Here is a 26781-nt window from a genome sequence, read left to right on the forward strand (position 1 = left end):
CTCTCATAAACCTGGAGACCAGTGGGTGAAGGGACATTGGGTGATTCTCCACGAGTGGTAAGACATGATAGAAGTAAATTCAAGGTGCACATGGAAGTGTTTCAACTTTCTCTCCTACACCACATAGTGAACTGCATCCATTTAAAGTCACAGGACACATAAGTAAAGGGTACAACTATAATGAAGATAAAAAATTCTTTCTGTTCGTTAAATGTCTGTCATCTATCTATTGTTAAGGCTATGAGGTCTATGACTCCAAAGATTATACAAAGTTTGGTGAATAAATTCCTGCAAGAGCGAGTGATACCATTATCACTAAAAAAAAAAAAAATAAGAGCTACAGTTCAACCATTCTTTAAAAATGCTTCTCACGATCCTACAGTTGTATCAAACTATAGGCTGATATCTTCTCTGCTACTTGTAGTGAAAATTATTGAAAAGGTAGTCCAACAATTAATTGAGTTCTTAGATTTGCATCACATACTAGATTGAAGGATATCAGACATATCATGATACTGAAACATTACTTATTTCTATGTTAGATGTTTTTTGTACTGGCTTTGACAAAGGCACTTCTTTTTTATTAGTCTCTCTCAATGTATCAGCTTGTTCCGATTCCATTAATCACAGAAGAGACCTATAGGGACGTTGTAGAGAAGTACCACCTCCAGTCTGGCAGCCCCTGTGTTGCCTTGGAGAAGGGAGGTCTCCTAAAAGGAGAGCATCACCCTGGTGAAGTAGAAAATAATCCTGTAGCCAGGACCTATGCAACAGGGGATACAATGTCCTCTCACATTGAGTACTTTGTCTATTACAATTCTATTTACTGTGGAGAATCAGAAAAGATTCTTTTTATATTACAATTAAAATCTTTTTGATGTGTTCCAGCTAATTTTATTACTACATAGAATAACTGTAGTTTTAAACTTCAGTTTTCAACTGTTTTTAAAGAGTAATTAGGAAGTGTTAACTGGTACAACTATTTTCTTATCAGGCTATTCAGACGGGGAAAACAGTCTTCCATTAGAAATAAGAAGCTTATATTTGTGTATTATTTTTGTAAAGCTTTAAAGACTTACTTTTTTGATAAATATTATTCTTGATATTTTATCCCTTTGTGTAAAAATTTCTAATTGTATGTGTTCCCCTTAATATAGGGTTTTTCTTCTTGTGTCAACAGATTGGAAGGAAAAAAACATGGCCAACCAATTGGAGAAGATCATTGTTCATACCTTTACCAAAGAAAGGTGATGCCAAGGACTGTAACAACTACAGAATGATTGCATTAATTCCACAAGCCAGCAAAATGTTACTGAAAATAATACAACAAAGGCTGCAATCATACGTTGAGCAAGAACTACCAGAAGTTCAGGCTGGTTTCAGAAAAGGTCATGGAACAAGAGACATTTCTCCTGTACAGTACAAAATATAAAGACAGCGGATGTAAATTCAAAAAAAATGATATTTGTCAATCAATAAGCTGTAAACAAAAACATTATTCCTACCTTTATTATCTGTCAACTTTATTTTTATAATCATCTTGTTCCCAGTCTCTGGTTCAGCCTCCGTTTGTGCTCGTTTCAGGGATCTCGTGTCCATTTGCTATTTCTTTTATCTCTTCTTTTCTTCACTTTCGCCCTAGATCCTTTTTTGGCACTGTTCTTTCATATTCAGCTTTCATTTAATTTTCTGCCTACTTCTCAGACCTAGCTACTTTTCCATTTCCTTTCCTTTCCTTCCATCTACATGCACTGTCTCTTCTCTTTCCCTCTATCTAACATTGCTCCTCTGTGTCCCATTCCCTATTCTTCCACCCAGTACAGCACCCGTATTTCCCCGTGTCCAGCTTCTCTGTTCTCTTCATGCCATTGTATAGAGCTATGGTGCGTCCACATCTGGAATACTGCGTTCAATATTGGTCGCCGTACCTCAAGAAGGACATGGCGGTGCTTGAGAGAGTCCAAAGGAGAGCAACGAAACTGGTAAGAGGGCTGGAACACTGCCCATATGCCGAGAGGTTGGATAGGCTGGGGCTCTTCTCTCTGGAAAAAAGGAGGCTCAGGGGAGATATGATAGAGACCTTCAAGATCATGAGGGGCATAGAGAGGGTGGATAGGGACAGATTCTTCAGGCTGAAGGGGTCAACAAGCACGAGGGGGCATTCGGAGAAACTGAAGGGAGATAGGTTCAGAACAAATGCAAGGAAGTTTTTCTTCACCCAAAGGGTCGTGGACACTTGGAATGCGCTACCGGAGGAAGTGATCAGGCAGAGTACGGTACAGGGATTCAAACAAGGATTGGACGGATTCCTGAGGGATAGGGGGATCGTGGGATACTGAGAGAGGTGCTGGGATGTAACACAGGTATAGAAAGCAAACCAAGTAATAAGTATAGAAATCCGACCAGGTCGTGCATGTGCAAGACCGGAGGGTTAGGACTTCGATGGGAAGATAAAACTCAATGGGAAACCAAGGTGGCAAGGGGGCCCCTTCTGGTGTCTCAGACAGGCCGTGACCTGTTCGGGCCGCCGCGGGAGCGGACTGCTGGGCAGGATGGACCTGAGGTCTGACCCAGCGGAGGCACTGCTTATGTTCTTATGTTCCTCCTACATCTAGGGCCAATATCCCTCTTTCAAACCTTCCCCCCAATTCATTTTCTCTCTTTCTCTACCCTTCTTCACCCCTTGTGGATCCAAAAGTTCTTCCTACCTCCTTCTCCTGGTTCACCCGCTGCCCCACAAGCTGGTTGTCTTCACAAACAGCAATAAAACCAGGCTACCTCTGGCCGACTCTTTCTGCTGTGTTCCACCCATGTGGCAACAAGAAATTGCAATAGACAGATGGCCCCTGGTGCTGGCCTGGAGAAAGACTGGCTTTATCACTGTCAACAAAGACAACAAGTTTATTGGTCTATGGGTTGGGGTGGAGTGGAATGGAATGGAGAGGGGGAGTAGCTGCCAGACCTACAAAGGGGTGGGGTGGAGAGACAGAGACCAAATGGTAGAGGACAGAGATGCTGGACCCAGGCAATAATCTTCAACACAAAGCCCACAGCCTGCATCTAGCCTTTCTTTTTTTTTTTTTTTTAACAGAATGATGGCAAGGACTGCCACTGTCCTGTGATCCTTGCACTGAAGAACAGTCATAAGGCAATTTTCCAACATTATTAGTAAATAAAGTCTGACAACGTACCACTGAAAAAAGACAGCCTGAGTTTATATTATATTTTCTCGGTACAGAGGTCAAGAATGTGTAAAATAGTTTTAATCTTTATGTTGAACAGATAAAAGCCTGAAATTACACAGTTGTGAGATTTAGCAAACCTGAAGGTTTCATTTTATACTTAACAATACTATGACACTCAGGAATAACTTTGAATCTTGGCAGATCCTCACACTATGATGGTAAATTGTTGAAACTCTTTGTGAAGTTTCAATAGGGTTTGTGTTTTGAGAGTTTATTATTTTGCTTGATGGCCTCTTAAATCTAAATACCAAGATAAATTTAAGATGGCCTCTTAAATTTAAATACCAAGATGGCCTCTTAAATCTAAATACTAAATACCAAATATGGGTGGTTTTTTTGCTTTGTTTTTTTAGACTTGGCAATTTCCTCCTATTCCCTTGTACTTTTCAACTTAGTTTTGGAGCCAGACTGAGTTCTGGTACTATGGAACCCCTATTTTAAATTACCCAACATAGCTAGACTGGGTATTACAGTAATAACCTTGGGCTGGGGACCATGCACCAGGGTTTCTTCTGTGACTTTGCAATTATAGGCTCTGAATCCAACCATGACTTCGTCCCCAGTCAGAAGCTGTGAACACTGCATTCTATACATCACTACCAGGACCAAACCTGTGTTCTTTCTCTAGCAACATATAGTACTTATCTCCAGGCTGGCCCACAAGGGTTATGTTTATTAAATGGATCATTACAAAGATTTCAGCAAAACTGATTTTCAGCTTACCCTTTCTCCAACGATTAAAGTAACCTGAAAAAGAAATTCTCAATTAGTTACGGTATGTGCAAGGACATGAATTTGCTACAAATAGGGAAAGACAAAAGGATAAGCATAGACTGATACCAACTTAAGCTAGCTACAGCTAAAAAGATGCAGAGAGGAAATGGTAGACAGATGTGGCCTAGTGACATTAAAGACAGTAGGGATGAGACATTAGGAGACAGAAACATGGAGGGGCATTTTTGAAACAGACATCTAAGACCGACTTGGACTTTCCCCACTAGATGTCCAAAGTCAGCAGTGTAAAATGGCAAAGGCAAACTGGCCACTGGGACATCCAGGTTGCTAAAATGTCCAAGCTGCAAATGTGGCCATTTGGGAGGGGCCAGCATTGTAACAGACTGGCCACACAGACATGCCAATAGAGCAGTGGCGCACTGCCTTCAGCTTCATATAAAGGGTGCCACATGAACATCTCATCGACATAACCCCTTTATAATGTGTGGTGAGCCCTAAAAACTCCTCCAAACCTACTATACCCACCTGTCTACCACCTCAATAGCTTTTATAGCTGAAGGTGACACCTATATGGCAGTAAAGTAGGGTTTGGGTGGGTTTTGGTGGTCTCACAGTTTGCATGATAAATGTAGTGATTAGAGTGGCTTATGGGCCTGGGTCCTCCTCTCTATGGTTCACTAGCTCACCCACTAGGGTTCTTAAGACATCTGTGTGATGCTCTACTAGGATTTCCCATAGCAGGTGCTGCTGTTCTAGAGACATTTATGTAATGATTCATTCATATCTTTGGGGGTGGGTGGGGGTCAGTGACCATTGGAGGAGTGTGTAGGGGGGGGTCATTAGTTAATCCCTTCAGAATTTATCTTGTCAGTTTAGCGTCCATTTTGGAACTTAGATGCCTCTAAAATATGTATAGCTAGGAATATCAAAGTTCAATCCAGGACGTTTTGGAAAAGCTTTGATTATCGCTGCAAGACGTCCAAGTTAAACCTGCCCATAATATGCCCCTCTTGACCTCTGGACACACAGCGAAAGTGGCTTGGAAGTCCTGCTAGCCGTCCAGAAAGTCATTTTCAAAAAATTGCACTTGGATGTCCCGGATATTAGGACGACTTAGGCATTTTGTTTGGATGTTTTAATGTTTTGGTTATGAGCCCTTTAGTGCATAGACAAAAAAAGATGAAGGGGCAGGAGAAACTTGTCTTGGGGATAGAAAGATGGAAAGTCAAAGAGAAACACTGCAAGCTCATCCACACAAAAAAATAGGGATAGGGAGACAATCCAGAGATGCACAAAGAGATATAACCTAGTGACAGGAAGACATGAAGGTGTGAGGAGAAAAAGTCTGCTAATTAAAAAAGAGGGCCTGCAATGGAAGGACTGGGAGAAAGACAGTCATAGTACAGAGAGTGGAAGAAATGACATCACTGCTCAAGATGGATGGATAGTAGATGGGCTCCCAACATCTTAAGCTAAATCTTCATTCTCAGCAGGTGAATTTGTCTCTTTCTACATTATGTATGATGTTAATGTTATTGATTAAATCAAGCTGAAGCAACTGTACACTACTCTGCTTGTTTTTACAGAACAAACGTAGAAAAAATAAATAAAATAGCTAAACCTAGCTCACAGTCACTCTCAGAAGGGCCCTGAAGGGATAGGATTTAAAGGCTTACTTCACTTGTTATTGTGATCTTGCAGGGGGAAGATAGAAATGGAGGCAGCAGCAATGGAACTACAAGGGAGCAAAGAAAACTTGATTGAGAAGGATAACTGCGTTTACCAAACTGGCTATGAAAGAGTGGATTGCAGAGTTGAAAGGAGACTTGGGAGCTGGGAGTCCTGATAAGAAACTTAAAAACTGACTGAGATAGTACCCAATTGGAGGAGCTGAAATCCAGGAGGGCGCATATTACTCTGCAAAAAATTTGTTATAAAGTGCTGTCCATGGTGCATCAGACCTTGTATGGACTATTTCCTTTAAATAAGCGGTCTCAAACTCGCAGCCCATGGACTGCTTGCGGCCCTCCGGGTGCTATTTTGCGGCTCGTGCAGATTCGTGAAGGCACAAGAATTTGTGGGAGCCAGTAAGAAAGCCGGGAACCAGTAAGAAAGCCGCTCAGCACCGAGCAGCAGCGCCAAATCGCACTCCTGCTCGTGCTGCTCATCAGCCGAAGAAACTCGATCTTGTGACAGCCAGTTAGCAGCGGGGCAGGAAATCGGAAAGTTTGCTCCTGCCCGCTGCACCTCCACCGGGGGATCAGCAGATGAGATATGATAGGGCAGGGAGGGGGCCAGGGTGCACAGCCTGGGAGGGAGCACAGAAGGGTTCTGGGTGCAGAGCCTGACAGGGGAGGGAGGGAAGGAAGGGTGCTGGGTGCAAAGTCTGATAGGAGAGGGAGGGAAGAAAGGAAGGAAGGGGGCTGGGTGCAGTGTCTGACAGGGGAGGGAGGGAGGGAAGGGAGCTGGGTGCAGAGCCTGACAGGGGAGGGAGGGAAGAAAGGGTGCTTAGTGCAGAGTCTGATAGGGAAGGGAGAGAAGGAAGGGTGCTGGGTGCAAAGTCTGACAGGGGAGGGAGAGAAGGAAGGAAGGAAGGAAGGGGGCTGGGTGCAATGTCTGACAGGGGAGGGAGCTGCGTGCAGTGCCTGACAGGGAAGGGAGGGAGGGAAGGGTGCTGGGTGCAGAGCCTGACAGGGCAGAGCACTTGAATATTAAGCGGCCCGACATATTCGAGTCAACCATTTTTCCTCCTTTTTTTGGGGGGGAGAAGGGGGTCTCGACTTATATTCGAGTATATACGGTATTCTGTAAGATCTCACAAAGGCTGAAAAAGTAACGTAATAAGCCTTAAAACGAGAAAATCAGTAATAACAGCAAGGGGAAGCATATTATCAAAACAAGATGAAACTCCTCAAAGATTTAACAAGGAAAGTGAAAATTGACTTGTGTAATATGCCTGTAAAAACCAAAAGTTGGTTATGTGGTTTTGAGTGCTGTTTTTTTTTAAAATTTCTTCAAGAGGAGCTTAGTGAGGACAGAACACCACAAAAAAGAGGGCCTGAGCCCATGAAAGCATATGTGTAGAAGGAAAGTAGTTGAACTTTTAAAACTACTGACCCCTGGAAATGGCTCGTAAGAAACTGGGGAATCAAAATATATTAAATGTTACTCTAGTATAGGGGTAGGGAACTCCGGTCCTCGAGAGCCGTATTTCAGTCGGGTTTTCAGGATTTCCCCAATGAATATGCATGCAATCTATGCTTTCAATGCATATTCATTGGGGAAATCCTGAAAACCCGACTGGAATACGGCTCTCGAGGACCAGAGTTCCCTACCCCTGCCCTAGTAAAATAAGGAACAGAGAACGAGCTATGATAGATGCGGTCCCTAATATAAGTGCCACATGAAACACAAGTATCTACGAAGGTGACAGGAAAATCAAAGTAATAAACTTGTTGTCATTTAACTCTTGCACCCTCTTTACTTTAATATCGAAGAGGAAACATGGGTAACCTGAGTTTAGCCATGCAGTACCCCAAAAGAGCAAATAATTTACTCCTGAGCCAGTGGCATCAACTGAACGTATGAATATCTCCATAGAGTATGCCTGCAAAGTTAAGGTGCTGAATAGAATCTTCTTAGAAAAAAGGTCACCAACAGCAGAATGGTAACTTCAATGTATTCTCATGAGGAAAAAACCGCAATGTTTTCTCTCTTTTTTTTTTAGGAAAAAACTGTAATATTGCACAGAGAAGTAAGTAATGGAGAAAAACAAATAAGGAGAAATAAAAATAGTAGAGGACCAGCAAGAACCAACAGAGACTCAGAATAAAAACCTGTGTGTGGATTTTGACAAGTACAACCCAGAGAAAACGTGCGAGAACAGTTCTGCACTCAAATCCATTGAAGGAAATGAGTAGGAAGAAAAGCACAGAACATTTTCTACAGAAATATAGAAGCATAATGGCATAAAAGTCAACAGACCAACCACTCTGCCCCTCTGCAGTAGTCCTGAACTCATCTTAGTAAAAGCAAGAAATAAAATAACTCTGGCGAGATCATTAAGAAATGGTTGTAGTACAAGAGTACATAAGATCAGCAACCAAGAAAAATCTTTTTTTTTTTTTTTTTTTTTAAATAAAGACCTCCAAGTAACTTAAAAAGATTCCAACGGTGAATCAAAAGTACAGGCTTTTGGCACCACCACGGAGGAGTTACGAGTCTTTGCATTAGAAACAGAGAAATTTCAAAAGAGGAATGAGTCTTACAAGATGTGACTGTATTATGTTAGCAGGAATGAATATACGATTGGTAAGAGAGGTAAAAAGGAGGTGACCTAGGAGTAGTCTAGAGGTCATAACATGTATACCATGGTATAAGAGATCTCAGCATACTGCCCCAGAAAAGACAAAACACAAACTCTGCAGATCTTCAGACAAATGGTTCGACACAGAACTTCTTCAACTAAAGAGACACTGCAGACAACTCGAAAGAGCATGGCAAAAAAAGAACCAAGAACCAATCAAAGTAGCTTGGAGAAACCTAATAAAACAATACAAGATCAAACTTAAGGACAAAACGAAGAGCTTATTACTCCAAACTAATAGGCACAGAATCCTTAGACACAAAGAAACTCTTCCAACTTGTGAAGAACCTCACCGACACTCAACCATTCCTAACCACTCAAGGAATCCACCCTCCAACGGCCACCCAACTAGCGGACCATTTCAAGAATAAGATCGCCAATATTAGAGCCTCCTTCAACAACTCACCGTCCCTCCTAGACGAGATCATAATAAACCCTACAACAGATGAAGCCACTGCAGCTGACAGGCACTGGTCCAACTTTACAAAGGTGCAATGGCTGGACATGAACAGACTCTACAGAAAATACAGTCGAGCGTCATGCGACCTGAACAACTGCCCGTCATATCTACTGACAAACGCATCCCCCAAATTTAGAGCTTGCTTCTTGCAATGGATCCAAACAACTCTCACGGAAGGCCAATTCCCACAAGACCTAGGGGAAATCATAATCACCCCAATACTGAAAGATCCCAAAGGACCAATAGACACCCCCTCCAACTACAGACCCATCGCCTCAATTCCATTATATGTTAAACTAATAGAAGGTCTGGTTGCCAAATACCTCACCAACTACCTTGAAGACCACAACCTACTCCACCCAACTCAATCGGGGTTCAGATCTAACCACAGCACCGAGACACTGCTAGCTTCCCTTCTAGAAATAGCCAGACAGCACCTTAGCAAAGGAAGAAGGATGCTGATAATTCAACTCGACCTCTCTGCCGCATTCGACCTGGTCGACCACACCATACTTCTTCAGATATTAGAAGCAATAGGGATCTCAGGCGAAGTATACAACTGGTTTCAAGGATTCCTTAAAACAAGAACATACAGAGTAAAAACAAAGGATCTTGTATCGGAGCCTTGGACCAACCCCTGCGGAGTACCCCAAGGTTCCCCACTGCTCTTCAATCTTTACATTTCCTCCCTCGGTACCCTGTTAGACAAACTCAAAGTAACTTCATTCAGCTATGCAGACGATATCACCATACTCCTCCCCTTTGACACACAAGACCCCACCAAATCAGGCACCCTGGAAAAAACTCTAGAAGCAGTGGAAAAATGGATGACTGAACATAAACTGAAGCTCAACCCAGATAAAACTAAATTTCTACTGCTTGAAAAGGACAAAACCCCTTCTATAACTGAGCTAGAAATAAAAACCACCAAATATCCCCTACAACCCACTCTCAAACTCCTTGGAGTAACAGTAGACAGAGGTTGCACTCTTCAGGTGCAAATCAACAAAATCACACAAAAAGCTTTCTTCACCATGCGCAACCTTCGCAAAATCAGAAAATTCTTTGAAAAAGAACAATTCAGACTCATAGTTCAATACCTAGTCCTAAGTCTATTGGATTACTGCAATATCCTCTACCTTTCTTGTCCTACCTACCTAATAAAACAACTACAGACCGTGCAGAACACTGCCCTCAGAATGATCTATTCCCTTGGAAAATTTGACCACATCACCAACGCCTTCCTAGACTCACACTGGCTTCCAATACAAGCCCACATCCAATTCAAACTATACTGTATGTTATTCAAAACCTTAAATGGAACGGCACCCACCCACCTAAACAACCGTCTAAACAGGAACCTCTCAACCAGACAGAGGAGAACCCAATCCCCTTTCTCCTTCTCCCCTTTTAAAGGAACTAAACGCAAAAAGATGTATAACAACTTACTTGCAACACATGCAGCTAAATTGGACCCCTCCATCACCAACCTACTGACAGCATCAACTGACCTCAAGGCTTTCCGCAAAGAAATCAAGACCCTACTATTCAAGAAATTCACCCAAACGTCCTAATCCCTTCCTTTTCCCCTCTCTCCCCCTCTTAGAATCTACTCATCAAAATTGCTTTAGACCTTACGCCTTAACTGTAATTTGTATTTCTCTTCCTGGAAATGTCCAGTTATCGTTCTGATGTAATCCGCTTAGAACTGAAAGGTACAGGCGGAATATAAGCCAGTAATGTAATGTAATGTAATAACAGGTAGAAACAGTAGCACATTGAATGAAGATTGATACAAAAACCAAGGATCTGTGACAAAGGTACTGCTTGATTTCAGTATTGGAACCATACCCAATGGTACTAAGAGATGCTGGAGTAAAAGAAAAAAACCATCCTAAACATCCTAGACCACCAGAGGAGGGACAGGGTACACAGCTTGGCAGGGAGGGGAGACAGGGCAGATCCTGGCAAGGAGTGTGGGGTTGGGTGCAGAGTCTGGCAGGGAGAATTTGATTTAGAATGTTTTGGTTTTTTTTTCTCCTCTAAATCTAGGGTATGTCTTATGGTCAGATACGTCTTATGGAGCGAAAAATACAGTAAGTACAAAACTGCTGGAAATGAAGAAACTTGAAATCATTCACATGAGGTGCAGAAGTGATGGAGATGAAAAATACCACTTTCCAAGTAAGATAGTCAAGATGAGTACAAAACATTGGCTTAAATGAAGGTTTCATAAGACTGGTGAGAACAACATTAATATCCCAAACCACTGGAGGTGATTGGAGAGGTGGGTTGATATTGAAAAGTCCTTTCTTAAACCGGGAAACAAGAGGATGCGCAGTCTGAGATTTATTGTGAATCTGAACATTTCTGAAGTGCAGACAGATGATGAGGCTCCAATGATGCTCGATGCTCTGATGAAGATGATCGCTAATGTTGAGATCGGGAGTGATATCCTTTGGATGAAGATGAATGGCTACGATGACGATGAATAGAAACTGAAATGGTACCGATGTCTTCGGTACCCCTCCGATGAATGCTCTGTCTAGTGCATAATGTCATTGATACTGGAATCTTTGTTCCACACTGATACCTAAGACTGAATAGGTATCAATGGTGCCATAAGGATATTCTGAGAGATACCCGAGGCTGAGCTGGTAACAATGGTGCCGCAAGGTGTTGAGGGATAGAAGACCTCAACGAAGATGTACGCCCAAGAGGAGACATAACCTGCATAGAAGGAGACATTGGTATAGATATGGAGTTTATGCTCGACAATGTATCCCTGAGAGGTACCACCAATGTAGACACTGTAGTATTGAATAAAAACTGCTACATGCAAGGCAATACTGCATACAGGTTTGACAATCATTGAAACTATAATGTAAGAAGAACCTGGAGAAAGTACCATCGTTGAATATGCTACGCTTAGCATGGATCGGTACTGATGCAGATTGATGTATAAAGAGAAGGCTCTGTACTTCAACCAATAACCTGCACTGATGTTCATCAATGAAAAGGAGGTACTATGACCATGTAACATCAAGTAGTATTGAAGGTGCCACAGGCGTCGAAGCATGAGTGCCTGAAAAGGCGATGTGCTTCAGAAATGACAACCTGTATTGCCCAGAAAGCCATGCATCAAATAGACTTGAAGCTTAATTGGCAGGGCAGTATCCATTGTGATGCATCTGCATTGATGTGGTTAAAACATCGGTACCGAAAGGCATGCATCAAATAGACTCGATAATAATATGCCACCGATGAGGGTATGGAAAAAATATTGGTACAGAAAGGCATGCATCAACCGGAGTTTCTTTTTCCGATTTTACCAAATCTCTCTTGCCATTCTAATGTAATCCCTTTTTCCGGTTTTACCAACCCTCTCTCGGGACTCTAATGTAATTGAAATTTGTTACTAATGTACTTGGCAATATTTTTCTGTAACATCGCTGTATATGTACAGTCTTTTCCCCTGTAAACCGCTCTGAACTGCTTGTGGTATTTGAGGTATACAAAATAAAGTTATTATTATTATTATTAATATGCCATCGATGCACATAGATCAGGGGTCTCAAAGTCCCTCCTTGAGGGACTCCAGTCGGGTTTTCAGGATTTCCCCAATGGATATGCATGAGATCTATGTGCATGCACTGCTTTCAATGAATATTAATTGGGGAAATCCTGAAAACCCAAATGGATTGCGGCCCTCAAGGAGGGACTTTGAGATCCCTGACGTAGATGGAAGTATCGATGTGGTTGAAAGATCAGTACAGAAGGCATACATCAAATAGACTCGATGCTAATATGCCACTGATGAAGGTATGGAATAAACATCGGTATAGAAACACATGCATCAACCGGAGTCGATAATAATATGCCACTGATGCAAGTAGATGGAGGAATCGATATCTACCAGTACTGGCAAGTCCCTGTCACTGGAAGTCCAACTCCAGACTTATACGTCAAAAGAAACAAAAAAAGAAAAACTTTGACATTAATTAATAGTGTTTACCTTCTGGCAATCTATAACCCTCAGATACAGTCAAAGAGGGTGAGCCGGGTTAGAGTAGAAACAAAGCCGAAAAATCGACTGATGATCACCGCAGGAAGTAAGGATGGAATTACGAAGGCCGTTGAACTTCAAACGAAGTTGAAGAAACTCCAAAGTTACTTTTTCTTTTTATGTTTCTACTTATTTTTCAAAAGAAAAGAAAAAGTATAGAGAAGAACTTGAAAAACTTTATAAAAAATATAAGCGGGAAGACAACTTGACGGACAAACAAGAGATATGTCTTCTTCACTCCGCAAAAAATAAAAAACTGATGACCTTGTGAACTGGCATTGAACAGGAAGGCACTCGTGTATGCGTGGTGCGGGCAGTCTAAAAGCTTGTTAAAGATTAAAGTGATTCTACACTTTGCACTGTCTGTGCCAGGGCTCTTTGGATGACATCACCCATTTGTGAGAATATGCTGCCTGCTTGTCTAAGGATAAATTTAGGTATAGTAAGTTTTCATCTGTTCCTTGAGGGCTCACAATAACATACAAAGGAATTAAGGTGGGATTTGTACCTGGGTCACGTTATTTAAAGTCCACTGTATTAACCACTAGGCTGCCACTCTGCTCTGCAGAGATGTCTGTGTAACCATTTTTGTACAAATGTCAAACAGACATTTTTGTGCCTGTTTTTGACTTTTATACTTTGGATTTTTCATTTAGGAAAATGGCTATTCATTTTGGATGTTTCCAGCACAAGAACGCTCTTCACAACTATTTTCAGACATGAAATACTGACATTTTTCCTGTTTAAAAATGGCTGTGAGATTAACCTTTTTTTTTTGGGGGGGGGGGGATGTTATAAGCAGGACATTCCAATTCAGACGTTCTTTCAAAAATGTCCCTCCACAGTACGGAAGTCGATGTGATGGAAATAATAATGACATGAATACATCAAAGGAAGCTCTGTTAAGGTTTGGCCAGCTGCTCGGCATGAATTAAAATACTGCAGGGAAAACATAAATCCTTTCATTACATTACAGATTTCTATTCCGCCATTACCTTTCGGTTCAAAGCGGATTACAAAAAGAGTTATGGAAGAAGGGTTACAACGTTAGATCAGAGAAGGTTTCCAAGAGAGGGAAAAGTAGGATCTGGGGTTAGGGAGGGGATGGTAAGAGGGGGGGTTAAGCTTTATCATGGTATTAAGCTTTATTAAGGGATTTCTTGAAGAATATAGTTTTTATTTCCTTTCTGAACATCTTGTAGTCTGGGGTTGTTGTCAATAGGTTGGAGACTTGGTTGTTTATCTTCGCTGTCTGAGTGGCCAGTAGTCCGTTGTATAGTTTTTTCCGTTTTACTTCTTTGATTGGGGGGGTAAGTGAATGGGGTGTGTGTTTTTCTATGCCTGGTAGAGATGGTTTGGATGAGGCTGTTGTTTAGGTAGGTTGGGCTGTCTCCATTTCTAGTTTTAAATAGTATACAGTAGAATTTAAATTGTATTCTTTCCTGGATTGGAAGCCAATGAGAATTGATGAATGCCTCAGTAATGTGATCATGTTTTTTCAATGAATAGACGAGTCTCAGAGCTGTATTCTGAATTGTCTGTAGTTGTTTAATCATTATTGCAGGGCAGGGGAGGTAGAGGATGTTGCAATAGTCTAGGATACTTAAGTGTTCTATGAGGTGAGAACACTCTCCATTTGTTAATGTAAAGTTACTGGAGTGTAAGATGGAGATTTGTGCTCAATCCTACTATTTGATTAATTCTGGAAAATATTATATACAAATGTGGTTTAAGAAAAAAATAAAGTTTGGTAGGAAACATGGTAAAAGGAAAGAAATAGTTATGCAAGAGGAAGGAAAGCAAGGAGGTATAAACAAATCCCTGCTCTTAGTATACCTGATAAGGCCCATGCAGTAGTATGGATGAATTGTGGAGACTGGGATGGAATCATACATTTCTACCAGCCAGAACATAGCTAGCAAGACATTCCTTGCTGAATGAGGCAGATAAAAAAGGCCTGCTAAATTCTAGAGGCAAAAAGGCCCTTTCAAATGAGCACTCTATATGCAATGATGACCCAAAAATTAATCAATCAATCTAGGGATGTTGGGTACCATGAAGCTGCCCTCTAGAAAGAGATGCTAATATAATCCTATCTGGTGAATTTTAGTTGGTTTCAGCTTGAGATTATATCTCTGCTGAAACAGATGTGCCTTTAGTCTATGCCAGGTAATTCCAGCATTTACACAGCCTCAAGGACTATACATTTCTTCTGGTCATTAGAAACATATGACTGTCCTCAGAACAATCACATAGTACTCTTCACTTGGACAAGGGAAAACAAAATAAGAGGGATTTCATTTTGTATTCTTTACACACGATATTTATTTATGTGATTGGTTTCTTTTTTTCTATTTTCTCTCTTTCCCCTTGTTAGTCACAGTTAAATACCTTTGTGGAAGAGAAAAGCAAGTACTCCTGCAACAGGTAGTAATACAGCAACCAGAGTAACTGACACAATGAGTATAATATTCCGCGGTTTTTCTAAAAAAAAAAAAAAAAAAAAAGGCATTAGTAGAAGTTGGTCATAAAAGACTAAACAGTAAATTCTATACTATCCTGTCTAAATATGCCCCCATTGGTTTTTAGTAAGTGCACAAATACATGATTGCCAATTAATATTAATTTATTCATAGTCATTTAATGACAATTTTACATCGCAGGCTCATAAATATGATTGCATTTGCACAATGGGAATCCATCTCTTCAACAGTGTAACTTCATCTTGCTGAATGGAGGAATTCCAATATGCCGTAGTAATTCTGTCACTTATATATACACCTTTTGTCCCTACCTTCACATAATTGGCTAAAATATTCCTCCTACCATATAAGGCATTTCACACATGGTAGGGGAGTGGCTTTCACTCACAAGGACCTTCTTAATTTTTTTTATAGATAAAAGGCTTAAAGAAAAATTTTACAAAATGATATATTTGTTTATAGCAATTTCTGAATATGCATAAAGCATTATAATATTACTTAAAGAAACTCTCTTACCCAGTATCCTTATAAGTTTGAATCAAAAATAGTTGTGACTAAGGGGTCCTTTTATCAAGCTGCGGTAGGGGTTTAACGCGCGTTAAACCACCTGCCGTGCTAGCCGCTAACGCCTGCATTGAGCAGGCGTAGTTTTTTAGCCGGCCGCGGGGGTTAGCATGTGTTGAAATGTCCGATGTGCTAACCCCGCTAGCACGGCTTGATAAAAGGACCCCTATGTTGTCTACAAAGCTGACCGTCTGGGCTTTTTTTACTGTGATTGACTCTGTCAGAACAGAGCCCCCCCCCTCCCTTCACATCTGGCTGTGTTTAGATTAGAAACTAGCCTGAAATCTCAGATGCTTAGACCAACACAATTAAAGAGGCTTCTTGCATTCCTACTTTGTTTCACTTGCTTAATTATTATGAAGAAGAAAAACCAAAGATTATTTTTCCTAAGACCTAATATAGGATTATAAAATTAACAGAAAGTTATCATACTCAAACTTTTGCTGCTCTTTCACATTCCACTGCTAGTTTCCATGGCAATAATGTCCCTAGCTAAAGGTCACCAAGGTCAATTTCCATATATCTAGAAATCCAGTTCCTCAGGATTTCCCAAGTTCTTGAATCTTATAAATATAAAGATTTTAAGTCAAATACAATCATTCTATCATACATTTCATTCACTCCTGGATCTAGGGCACACTTCAATCACATGCCACACTCATCTATCACATATGATAATTATTATCAAAGCACATTTAAGAGATACAAACTCCCTTTCTCTACCCAGCAATGAAATGCTAGATCAGTGGTCCCCCCAACCCTGTCCTGGAGGACCACCAGGCCAATCGGGTTTTCAGGAAAGCCCTAATGAATATGCATAGAGCAGATTTGCATGCCTGTCACTTCCATTATATGGAAATCTCTCTCAAGCATATTCCTTAGGGCTAGCCTGAAAAACTGATTGGCCTGCTGGTCCTCCAGGATAGGGTTGGGGACCACTGTGATAGATCATCTTTCTTCTGAGCCAGCCAGCTCAGGAATGTGAAATCAAATATCCTGTGAGCTAGCCAGGCCAGAAGCCACAAGGCTTCAGGTGGGAAACTATTTTAAACAAAGAGACAAAGAAGACTGAAGAGAGAAAGGAGATAGAGAAAGAGCACTTATAATTGTAATACCTCTACAAATGTATATGCATCCAATTATAATTTTGCTTATCCAGCAATATTTACATCAATACTGAATTCCCATTTTCCTTCTCTATATATCATTTCCTGGTCTTTTGTTAATTGTCCTGTCATAAATTTTCTTTATGTTCGCTATATACACTTTTTTGTCCATGGGAAGATTTCTGCCACACCCTGCTATTTATTCTGCGCTGTTTGTACTAGACGGCTCCTCCTCAAGACATATCTGTTAAAATGCTGTAAATATTTCCTTAGAGTTTGATACATGTCCTATATAAAGCTCCTCCCTGTTCCAACTAGCCCCCAACTTGATAGGCTGTAATTTATTTAGCAGACAATTCCAAAAGTGATTCTCCATGGGCAAACAAATGTTTACCTGTGGAGAATGAGCAGAAAAAAACCTAAAATTAAACTAAACTAAAACTTAAGGACTCCTTTTACAAAGCTGCGATAGCGGTTTTAGCGCGCGCTTAATGCGCACTAAATTGCCGCACACGCTAGACGCTAATGTCAGCATTGAGCTGGTGTTAGTTTTAGCCGTGTAGAGCGGGCGGCAATTCTGCGTGTGCTAAAACCACTATCGCAGCTTTATAAAAGGAGAGCTTAGTTTTATAGACCGAGTCATTAACCAAGAGGCGCTCGACTCGGTTAATAATAATGTAATATATAATACATAAGCTTGACAGTACAGTGTAGAAGGTTTCCCTGCAAAATAAGGAGGTGGTGCTGAGGGCAAGACTGAGTTGACAAAAGCACAGGATTCCATTTTGATATCCCCATGTCTGCGCTATTACAAGGCTATCTCCCATACTTTGTATCTACAAAGTATGAAGTACTGTATAAGAAGACCCCTGGGTATCTGCTACCCAGCTGATTTTGAAAGAGAAATTCTGTAACATCTAAAAAATGGTTCTCTTTAACTATATTATAAGTAACTGCTCAGTTACGAAATTGAATTTAGAAGGATCAGGCACCATTTACTAAATTGTTATACATCGACAGATAATGATTTATATTTAAAAGAGGATTATTCTGGGCAAGGATAAACCTTGAGATTATATGTATTTCTATAATTGGCAAAAGAAATAGATACATAATTCATAAATTTCCCCATCAGCATTTACATCTGTGTTGATGAATGCTTACTCTTCATAGTAACATAGTAAATGACGGCAGATAAAGAACTGAATGGTCCATCCAGTCTGCCCAACCATACATGCTCCATAAATTAATTTAATTTAAATGGCCCTTTTTTCTTAGATATTTCTGGGCCAGAAACCCAGAGCCCTGCCCGGTACTGCGCTTAGGTTCTATCTACTGGAGTCTCCATCAAACCTCATGCCAGCCCATCTTAACCATCCCAGCCATCGAAGCCCTCCCCAGCCCGTCCTCAACTGAATGTCCATATACAGGACACAGACCATGCAAGCCTGCCCAGTACTGGCCTTAGTTCCTTCAATGTACAATATACCCATTATTTTCTGATTAGAGATCCTCTGTGTTCATTCCACGCTTGTTTGAACTTTGTCACTGTTTTCTTCTCCACCACCTCCCTTGGGAGCGCATTCCACGCATCAACCACCCTCTCTGTAAAGAAGAATTTCCTAATATTACTCTTGAATCTATCACCCCTCAACCTCAAATTATGACCTCTGATTTTACCATTTTCCTTTCTCTGGAATAGATTTTGTTCTTCATTAATACCTTTCAAGTATTTGAACATCTGAATCATATCTCCCCTGTCACTCCTTTCCTCTAGGGCAGTGTATCTCAAACTGTGTGCCGAGGCACACTAGTGTGCCTCCTGCGATTCCAAGTGTGCCGCGGAACACTGAGAAGGAAGAGAGGCACGTGCCAGCTGACTTCCCTACGCGGTACAGCACAAGCGCTGCTCGATTCACCAAAGGCCTGCATGTTTCCCCCTTCTCTCTAGCGTCCTCTGACTTCCCCCCTGGCCTCCCAGTCTCATCTTTAAAGCTAATTAAAGCAGCCTGCAAAGAATCGCCGGTAGGTAAAATGATTTTATTTTCAATATAGTGATTGAAATCTGTCAGTTTTGAGAATTTATATCTGCTGTGTTTATTATGTGTATATGAAAAATGAATGGAAAAAATTGCATTACAATTAGTAAAGGGGATAGGATCTGGGGCAGAGCTTGGGTGGGCCTAGAGAGGTCTGTGGTTGGGGTACCCAGATGATATTTGTTAGACTTAGGGGGTACTTAGTTTGAAGTAGTTGAGAAACACTGCTGTATGCAATCAGCTGATGCCAGTGCCTCTCCTTCTTTTCAGCCCTATTCCCTGCTGGCACCCACTACTGGCATCTCAGGGCCCATCTGGGGGACAGTTTACACATGCGCAGAAGTCAACGTGATGATGTCACACACATTCGCGCACTCCTGGGTGCCTCAAGCCGTGGCCACTACCTTAAATGTGCCCCGGCTCAAGAAAGTTTGAGAGACACTGCTCTAGGGTATAAATATTTAGAGCTTCCAGTCTCTCCTCATAACTCTTCTGGCGCAAACCTCCTACAATTTTTGTCACCTTCTTCTGGACCGCCTCAAGTCTTTTTATGTCCTTTGCCAGATGCGGTCTCCAAAATTGAACACAATACTCCAAGTGGGGCCTCAATATCAACCTGTACAGGGGCATCAACACCTTCTTTCTTCTACTGGTCACGCCTCTCTCTATACAACCAAGAATCCTTCTGGCAACAGCCACTGCCTTGTTGCACTGTTTCTTCGCCTTTAGATCTTCAGACACTATCACCCCAAAGTTCCTCTCCCCATTCGTGCATATCAGCCTCTCACATCCCAGCACATACATCTCCTTCCAATTTCTAATCCCCCAAATGCATTACTCTGCACTTCTTTGCATTGAATTTTAGTTGCCAGATATTAGACCATTCCTCTAACTTTTGCAGATCCTTTTTCATGTTTTCCACTCCCTCCTCCCTGGCCTTCTGCTTCCCCCCCTGGCCTCCCCACACTGTTTACCTTCCAGGAACAGCCTGCAAACAAGATCGCGGTGCTAGCGATCTTAGTACAACTTCGGAGCTGTTTCCTCCGTCGTGGTCCCGCCCCTCCTCTGACGTCAGAGGAGGGGCGGGACCGTGACGGAGGAAACAGCTCCAGCGGTACTAAGATCGCTAGCACCGCGATCTTGTTTGCAGGCTGTTCCTGGAAGGTAAACAGTGTGGGGAGGCCAGGGGGGGAAGCAGAAGGCCAGGGAGGTGGAAGCCGGACGCCGGTGGGGGGGGAATGAGAACATAACATAAGAATTGCCACTGCTGAGTCAGACCAGTGGTCCATCATGCCCAGCAGTCCGCTCACGCGGCGGCCCTCTGGTCTAAGATCAGCACCCTAACTGAGACTAGCCCTACCAGCGCACGTTCTTGTTCAGCAGAAACTTGTCTAACTTTGTCTTGAATCCTTGGAAGGTGTTTTCCCCTATAACAGCTCTAGAAGAGCGTTCCAGCTCTCTACCACTCTCTGGGTGAAGAAGAACTTCCTTACGTTTGTACGGAATCTATCCCCTTTCAACTTTAGAGAGTGCCCTCTTGTTCTCCCTACCTTGGAGACTGTCCTTATCTACTAAGTCTATCCCCTTCAGTACCTTGAATGTTTCGATCATGTCCCCTCTCAATCTCCTCTGTTCGAGAGAGAAGAGGCCCAGTTTCTCTAATCTTTCGCTGTATGGCAGCTCCTCCAGCCCCTTAACCATCTTAGTCGCTCTTCTCTGGACCCTTTCGAGAAGTAAAGTGTCCTTCTTCATATACGGCGACCAGTGCTGGACGCAGTACTCCAGGTGAGGGCGGCATGATAACCTTCTCTGATCTGTTCATGATCCCCTTCTTTATCATTCCTAGCATTCTGTTTGCCCTTTTTGCTGTCGCTGGGGTGGGACAGGCAGGCAGGCCTTCAGGGGGGGACAGGCAGGCAGGCCTTCAAAGGAGGGGGACAGGTCTTCAAGGGGGGACAGGCCTTTAGGGGAGACAGGCAGGCCTTCAGGGGTGGGATAGTCCTTCAAGGGAGGGCAGGCCTTCAAGGAGGGGGGAGAGGTCTTCAAGGGGGGGATAGGCCTTTAGGGGGGAAAGGCAAACCTTCAGGGGTGGGATAGGCCTTCAGGGGGAGGGACAAGTCTACAAGGGGGGAGGCAGGCCTTCAAAGGGGGGACAGGTCTTCAAGGGGAGACAGGCAGGCCTTCAGGGGTGGGATGCAGACCTTTAAGGGGGGACAAGCCTTCAAGGGGGAAACAGGCCTTAGGGATGGTGGCACAGGCCTTTGGGGGTGGGGTGCAGGCCTTCAGGGTGGACAGACCTTCAAGGGGGGACAGACCTTCAGCGGAGGGGGGCCCTGGTATAGAAGTACACGGAGGGAGGGAAGGGGGGGGTTCAAAGAGATGTGCATATGCCAGACTTTGGGGAGGAAGAAATGGGTCTGAAGAGGAGGGAGAGATGATGGACAATGGGATTTAGGGAAGGAACAGAAAGGGAGAGAAGTTGGACGCAAGGGATGGTATGGAGGGGGGGATAGAGACACTGGATAGGAGGGTAGTTGGGAAAAGAAAGGGAGAGATGGTGGACCCTGAGGTGGTGGGGGAAGAAAGGAGAGATGCTGGATGAAAGGGTAGTTAATAAAAGGTGGATCTATGGAGGGAGATGAAAAAAAAGGAAAGATGCCAGACCTCCAGGGGAGGGAAGAGAAATGGAAGGGAAGGACAGAGATGGAAGATGGATGGTTAGCAGGGAGAAAGAAGAAAGAAGGAGACCCTGGTAAGCCAATTATCAGAAGACAACCAGAGCCTGAAACCAACAAAATTTGAATAATGACCAGACTACAAAAGGTAGAAAAAATAATTTTATTTTCTGTTTTGTGATTACAATATGTCAGATTTGAAATATGTATCCTGCCAGAGCTGGTGTTAGACCGCAAACGTGAGCTAGGATTTAACAGAGAGAGGAAAAGTCTTTTTTGTTTGTTTATTTTGTTTACACCACAGCGCCAATGTGGTTCGGAGAAGGCAAAGGGGGTGAAGAAGCTATAAAATAAACCCACCAGGATGTTTGAAAAAAAACAAACAAACCACCATTTGGGCAGGAAAATTGAATCGAAATGAATCGAAAAACCAATTCAATAGGCTGAATCGAATCGAATCGAAATTTTGTTTCCTGAATTGGGCAGCACTACATTGTATAGCTGTACCTTGTGTTTCTGTTTCCTACATGCAAGACTTTACATTTCTCTATATTGAACTTCATCTGCCATCTCGTCCTCCACTCCCCTAGTCTGTTCAGGTCCCTTTGTAAGTCCTCTTTAGACACAGCCCCACTAAATAGTTTGGTGTCGTCTGCAAATTTTATTACTTCACACTTCGTCCCTGTTTCTAGGTCATTTATAAATATATTGAATAGCAGCGGTCCGAGAACCAACCCTTGCGGGACACCACTCGTGACCTTCCTCCAGTCCGAGTAGTGGCCCTTCACTCCTACCCTCTGCTTCCTACCCGCCAACCAATTTCTGATCCATCTGTGTATGTCTCCTTCCACCCCATGGTTCTTCAGTTTCCGAAGTAGGTGTTCATGGGGTACCTTGTCAAAGGTTTTTTGGAAATCTAAGTATACAATGTCTATAGGGTCCCCTTTGTTCATCTGTTTATTAATTCCTTCAAAGAAGTGCAATAAGTTCGTTAGGCACGATCTTCCCTTGCAGAAGCCATGTTGGCTTGTTGTAATAAGTTTATTCCTTTCTAGATGCTCTTCGATGCTATCTTTTATCAGTGCTTCCGCCATTTTCCCTGGGACCGAGGTCAGACTTACCGGTCTGTAGTTCCCTGGGTCACCTCTTGATCCCTTTTTAAAGAGGGGCTTAACATTGGCTGTCTTCCAATCCTGTGGGATCATTTCTGTTTTCAGGGATAGATTACAAACTTGTTGTAGTAGTTTCGCTATTTCCTCTTTTAGTTCCTTCAGAACCCTAGGGTGGATTCCGTCCAGGCCTGGCGATTTGTCGGTTTTTAATTTTTCTATCTGCCTGTGTATTGTAGGGATATTTCCGTATTCACACCTGAAGGTTAGGCCTCTATGATGTCATCATGCCTGAACCATTGTTTCAAGAATATCTCTCTGCAAGCAACTTTCCAGCATGAATTTTGCAAGAAGTAAAAAGAATGATGCATTATGGGGATGTACCCGAATGTTGCTATTCAAGGGCATTCATCTGTGCTTTAATAATGGGACAGTGTGAATCTTGAAGAAATTATTCTGTTCTTATCTGTCTAACGGCCCTGGGTCTTCCAGCATACGTGATACTTTATACAGAAAGGCTATTCATCAAGTTCTGTTTCTGGATTGGTCCGAGGAAGTCATCTGATGAGATTCAAGAAAAGAAAGGTGCTAATTAATTAATAATTAGTTAGTCTGTGATAAGGTCCGGGGAAGCTCAGATCTGCTCACAGATGTTCTAATTGTAAACTTTTTCTTTCAATAATTAGACCTGTAAGTTACCTCGTGTGATTCTCTGCCTAAGAGATAGAATTTCGGACATTTAAAAACTGTTCTGAACTTAGCACAGATAAACGGAACTTATTGCTGATGATTTATAGCCTCATCAAGGATTTTCAACACGTGTAACTTTTACAACAATATTCCTGACGTCTTCCAGCTGACACGAAGTTTTCTCTTCCACCTAATTGTGCCGGAGAGGCTAATTAAGGGTGAGCATACGGAAATTACTTTTATTAGCTTGGGAATTAGATAGGAATCAATTGATAAAGGTAAAGGGTTGAAAAGTTACCTGGGTGATAATATAATCATTTGTTAATCAGGGATTATTATTATAAGGAATAGTGTGTGTTTAACAAGAAGTTTTACTCAATTGTCTAACCATTAGATTGTGATAATCATGTACTGAGTTTCATTTGTGTAATTAGATATTTTGAACAATATTTAGATTCTGCAGCTGGCTTGTGAATTATATTTTTCTATTTTCATAATAAAGATATTTCTCATTAGCCTGGGTTTTGTGTCGTATAATTAGACCATGATATTTGGACTTGAATAAGAGGTTATGGTTTTCTCTAGACCACTTAACAGAGACGTAACGTGTTTATAATACTGCTAAGTGAACCATAAATCCTTCTACAGATTTTGGGGGCTCGTTTGCCGGGATATCTAGGTTTCTAATTTACGACCGTTGCCATGTCTGTTGACACTGAAACTCAGATTTCGTGGCATGCTCTTGAAAAGGATGTTTTTCAGAAATTGGCTGTGCAAGTTTTAAAACAGACAGATTCTGATGTGTATTTTTCTGACCTTGTACGTTTATTACATGCAGATATAGAGGACTCTAATCAGGCGTACTGTTCAGTATTGCAGCGTCTCCTACATGCTCGTACTAAACCTACAGGAGAAAATTATTCAGAGCTCATCTGTGCGTTGTTTGCTTTTAAAACTTCTGTCTCTGCTAGTTTATCTCAACAACGTCAGCTTCAGAGTGATTTATATGAGCAATTAGAGGATTGTAAAAATTCTTTGCAGGCAGAACGGACTCGTAATGATTCCCTTGAACTGTTAGCTTCTAATTGTGAAGATCAACATTCCGACTTTGATCAGGTGATGTCTGAGTTACGACATCAATGTTCTGAGTTGAATGCTGAACTTGAAAGTCAGAAAAAAAGTTCAGTGGATATTTCTTGTGTTAAGTGTACATCTTTAGTGACGCAACTTAATACTGTCCGGGCTCAGAAGGCAGATTTACAGCTTTCTTTATCTACTTGTCAGAAAAATCATGCTGAGGTTTTATCTAGGTTGCAGAATGAACTTGCAGACGTAACTTCTGCTTATGTTTGTTTGGGTGAAAAGTTAGACGCTACCGAACGTCTGTCTAATGATAAGGCAGCCCGTGCTGACAGGCAATTATGTGCCTTACAAGCGGACTTTGTTGAGTCTCAGAACCGACTTTCCGAAAGTTTGTTACAGGTCACACAGCTAACTGACTCGTTATGTCAGGCAGATGCCGATAATTTGGCTCTGCGCCAGAATGTTCAAGATATATCCTTGCTGAGGGAGAGGGAGCTTGCAGGCAGCACTCGAGGGAGACTTGCAGCATCTGAAGCAGGAGAGGGCGAGAGGAGCGCGAAGGCGAGCGGCAAACATTCAGATCAGCGTCGGGGTAGCGGCGAGTAGCCCCGCCCACCCCCACCGCATCAGCAGTAGGCGCCGGGCCCCTCCATAAAAGGAGGAGAGCCGACGGTCAGGCCACTGCTGAGGGAGAGGGAGCTTGCAGGCAGCACTCGAGGGAGACTTGCAGCATCTGAAGCAGGAGAGGGCGAGAGGAGCGCGAAGGCGAGCGGCAAACATTCAGATCAGCGTCGGGGTAGCGGCGAGTAGCCCTGCCCACCCCCACCGCATCAGCAGTAGGCGCCGGGCCCCTCCATAAAAGGAGGAGAGCCGACGGTCAGGCCACTGCTGAGGGAGAGGGAGCTTGCAGGCAGCACTCGAGGGAGACTTGCAGCATCTGAAGCAGGAGAGGGCGAGAGGAGCGCGAAGGCGAGCGGCAAACATTCAGATCAGCGTCGGGGTAGCGGCGAGTAGCCCCGCCCACCCCCACCGCATCAGCAGTAGGCGCCGGGCCCCTCCATAAAAGGAGGAGAGCCGACGGTCAGGCCACTGCTGAGGGAGAGGGAGCTTGCAGGCAGCACTCGAGGGAGACTTGCAGCATCTGAAGCAGGAGAGGGCGAGAGGAGCGCGAAGGCGAGCGGCAAACATTCAGATCAGCGTCGGGGTAGCGGCGAGTAGCCCCGCCCACCCCCACCGCATCAGCAGTAGGCGCCGGGCCCCTCCATAAAAGGAGGAGAGCCGACGGTCAGGCCACTGCTGAGGGAGAGGGAGCTTGCAGGCAGCACTCGAGGGAGACTTGCAGCATCTGAAGCAGGAGAGGGCGAGAGGAGCGCGAAGGCGAGCGGCAAACATTCAGATCAGCGTCGGGGTAGCGGCGAGTAGCCCCGCCCACCCCCACCGCATCAGCAGTAGGCGCCGGGCCCCTCCATAAAAGGAGGCGGGCCAACGGCGCGCAGCCGTTCGGCGCGCGGCGAAGGCGAGCGGCAAAGGCGCTCGCCTTAGCGAGAGCGCCTTTGCGAAGAGCCTTGAGAAGGGCCTCAACTTAACCAATCACACTCTTCCTCCTTTCTTCTCACACCCATACACTTCCTCCTTTCTTCTCACACCCATACACTTTCTTACACTCTCAGCCGGATAGTTAATCCTTACTCAAATCTCTCAGCCCTTATATATATATAAAAAAAAAAAAAAAAAAAAAAAACCCTGCTGACATTCTAACATCTCTATCTTCAACCTTCTCAATACATATTCTCTGACATCTCATCCTTTCTCTTTACAGAACTACACCTCTCTAACGTGGAAATGGCAGGAAGGACACGAGGTACCAAAGCTACCATCAAGATTGACACTCCAGCAGCCAGAGGGACCCAGGGGACGGTCAAGGTCTGTACACAGATGGCAGAGGGCAACATGGTTCAGAGGGCAGAGGTCTCAGTGCAGACCGAGACCTTCCCCACCCTCTCAATGAGCACTACGGTCTCTACGCAGACAGAGGAGCTGGGAACACTAGGCAATGATATCTTGCAGGAACTACTGAGCCTCAGGGAGGAGGTAGCGCGCCTGAGGAGCATAAAGGATGACGAGGCCTTCATCGACGACGCCATCCTGGAACTGTCACAC

At 43.1% G+C, this 26781-nt stretch overlaps 1 protein-coding gene across 2 annotated transcripts in view; it reads right to left on the reverse strand.

Annotated features, from left to right (window-relative positions):
• Window positions 1–26781, reverse strand: part of LOC117358842 (SLAM family member 9-like) — a 187939-nt gene that overhangs the window by 59525 nt on the left and 101633 nt on the right. For both annotated transcript variants that reach the window (XR_004539105.1, XM_033940603.1), the window contains exons 4-5: window positions 15264–15356; window positions 3969–3992 (exon numbers count right to left, since the gene is read on the reverse strand). Coding sequence is in view for 1 of the 2 variants with exons in the window: in XM_033940603.1 (XP_033796494.1) it covers window positions 3969–3992; window positions 15264–15356 (117 nt within the window). In the remaining variant the exon portion in view is untranslated. The remainder of the gene's footprint in view (window positions 1–3968; window positions 3993–15263; window positions 15357–26781) is intronic.

Source organism: Geotrypetes seraphini, chromosome 4 (assembly GCF_902459505.1).
Source record: "Geotrypetes seraphini chromosome 4, aGeoSer1.1, whole genome shotgun sequence".
Classification (NCBI taxonomy): domain Eukaryota; kingdom Metazoa; phylum Chordata; class Amphibia; order Gymnophiona; family Dermophiidae; genus Geotrypetes; species Geotrypetes seraphini.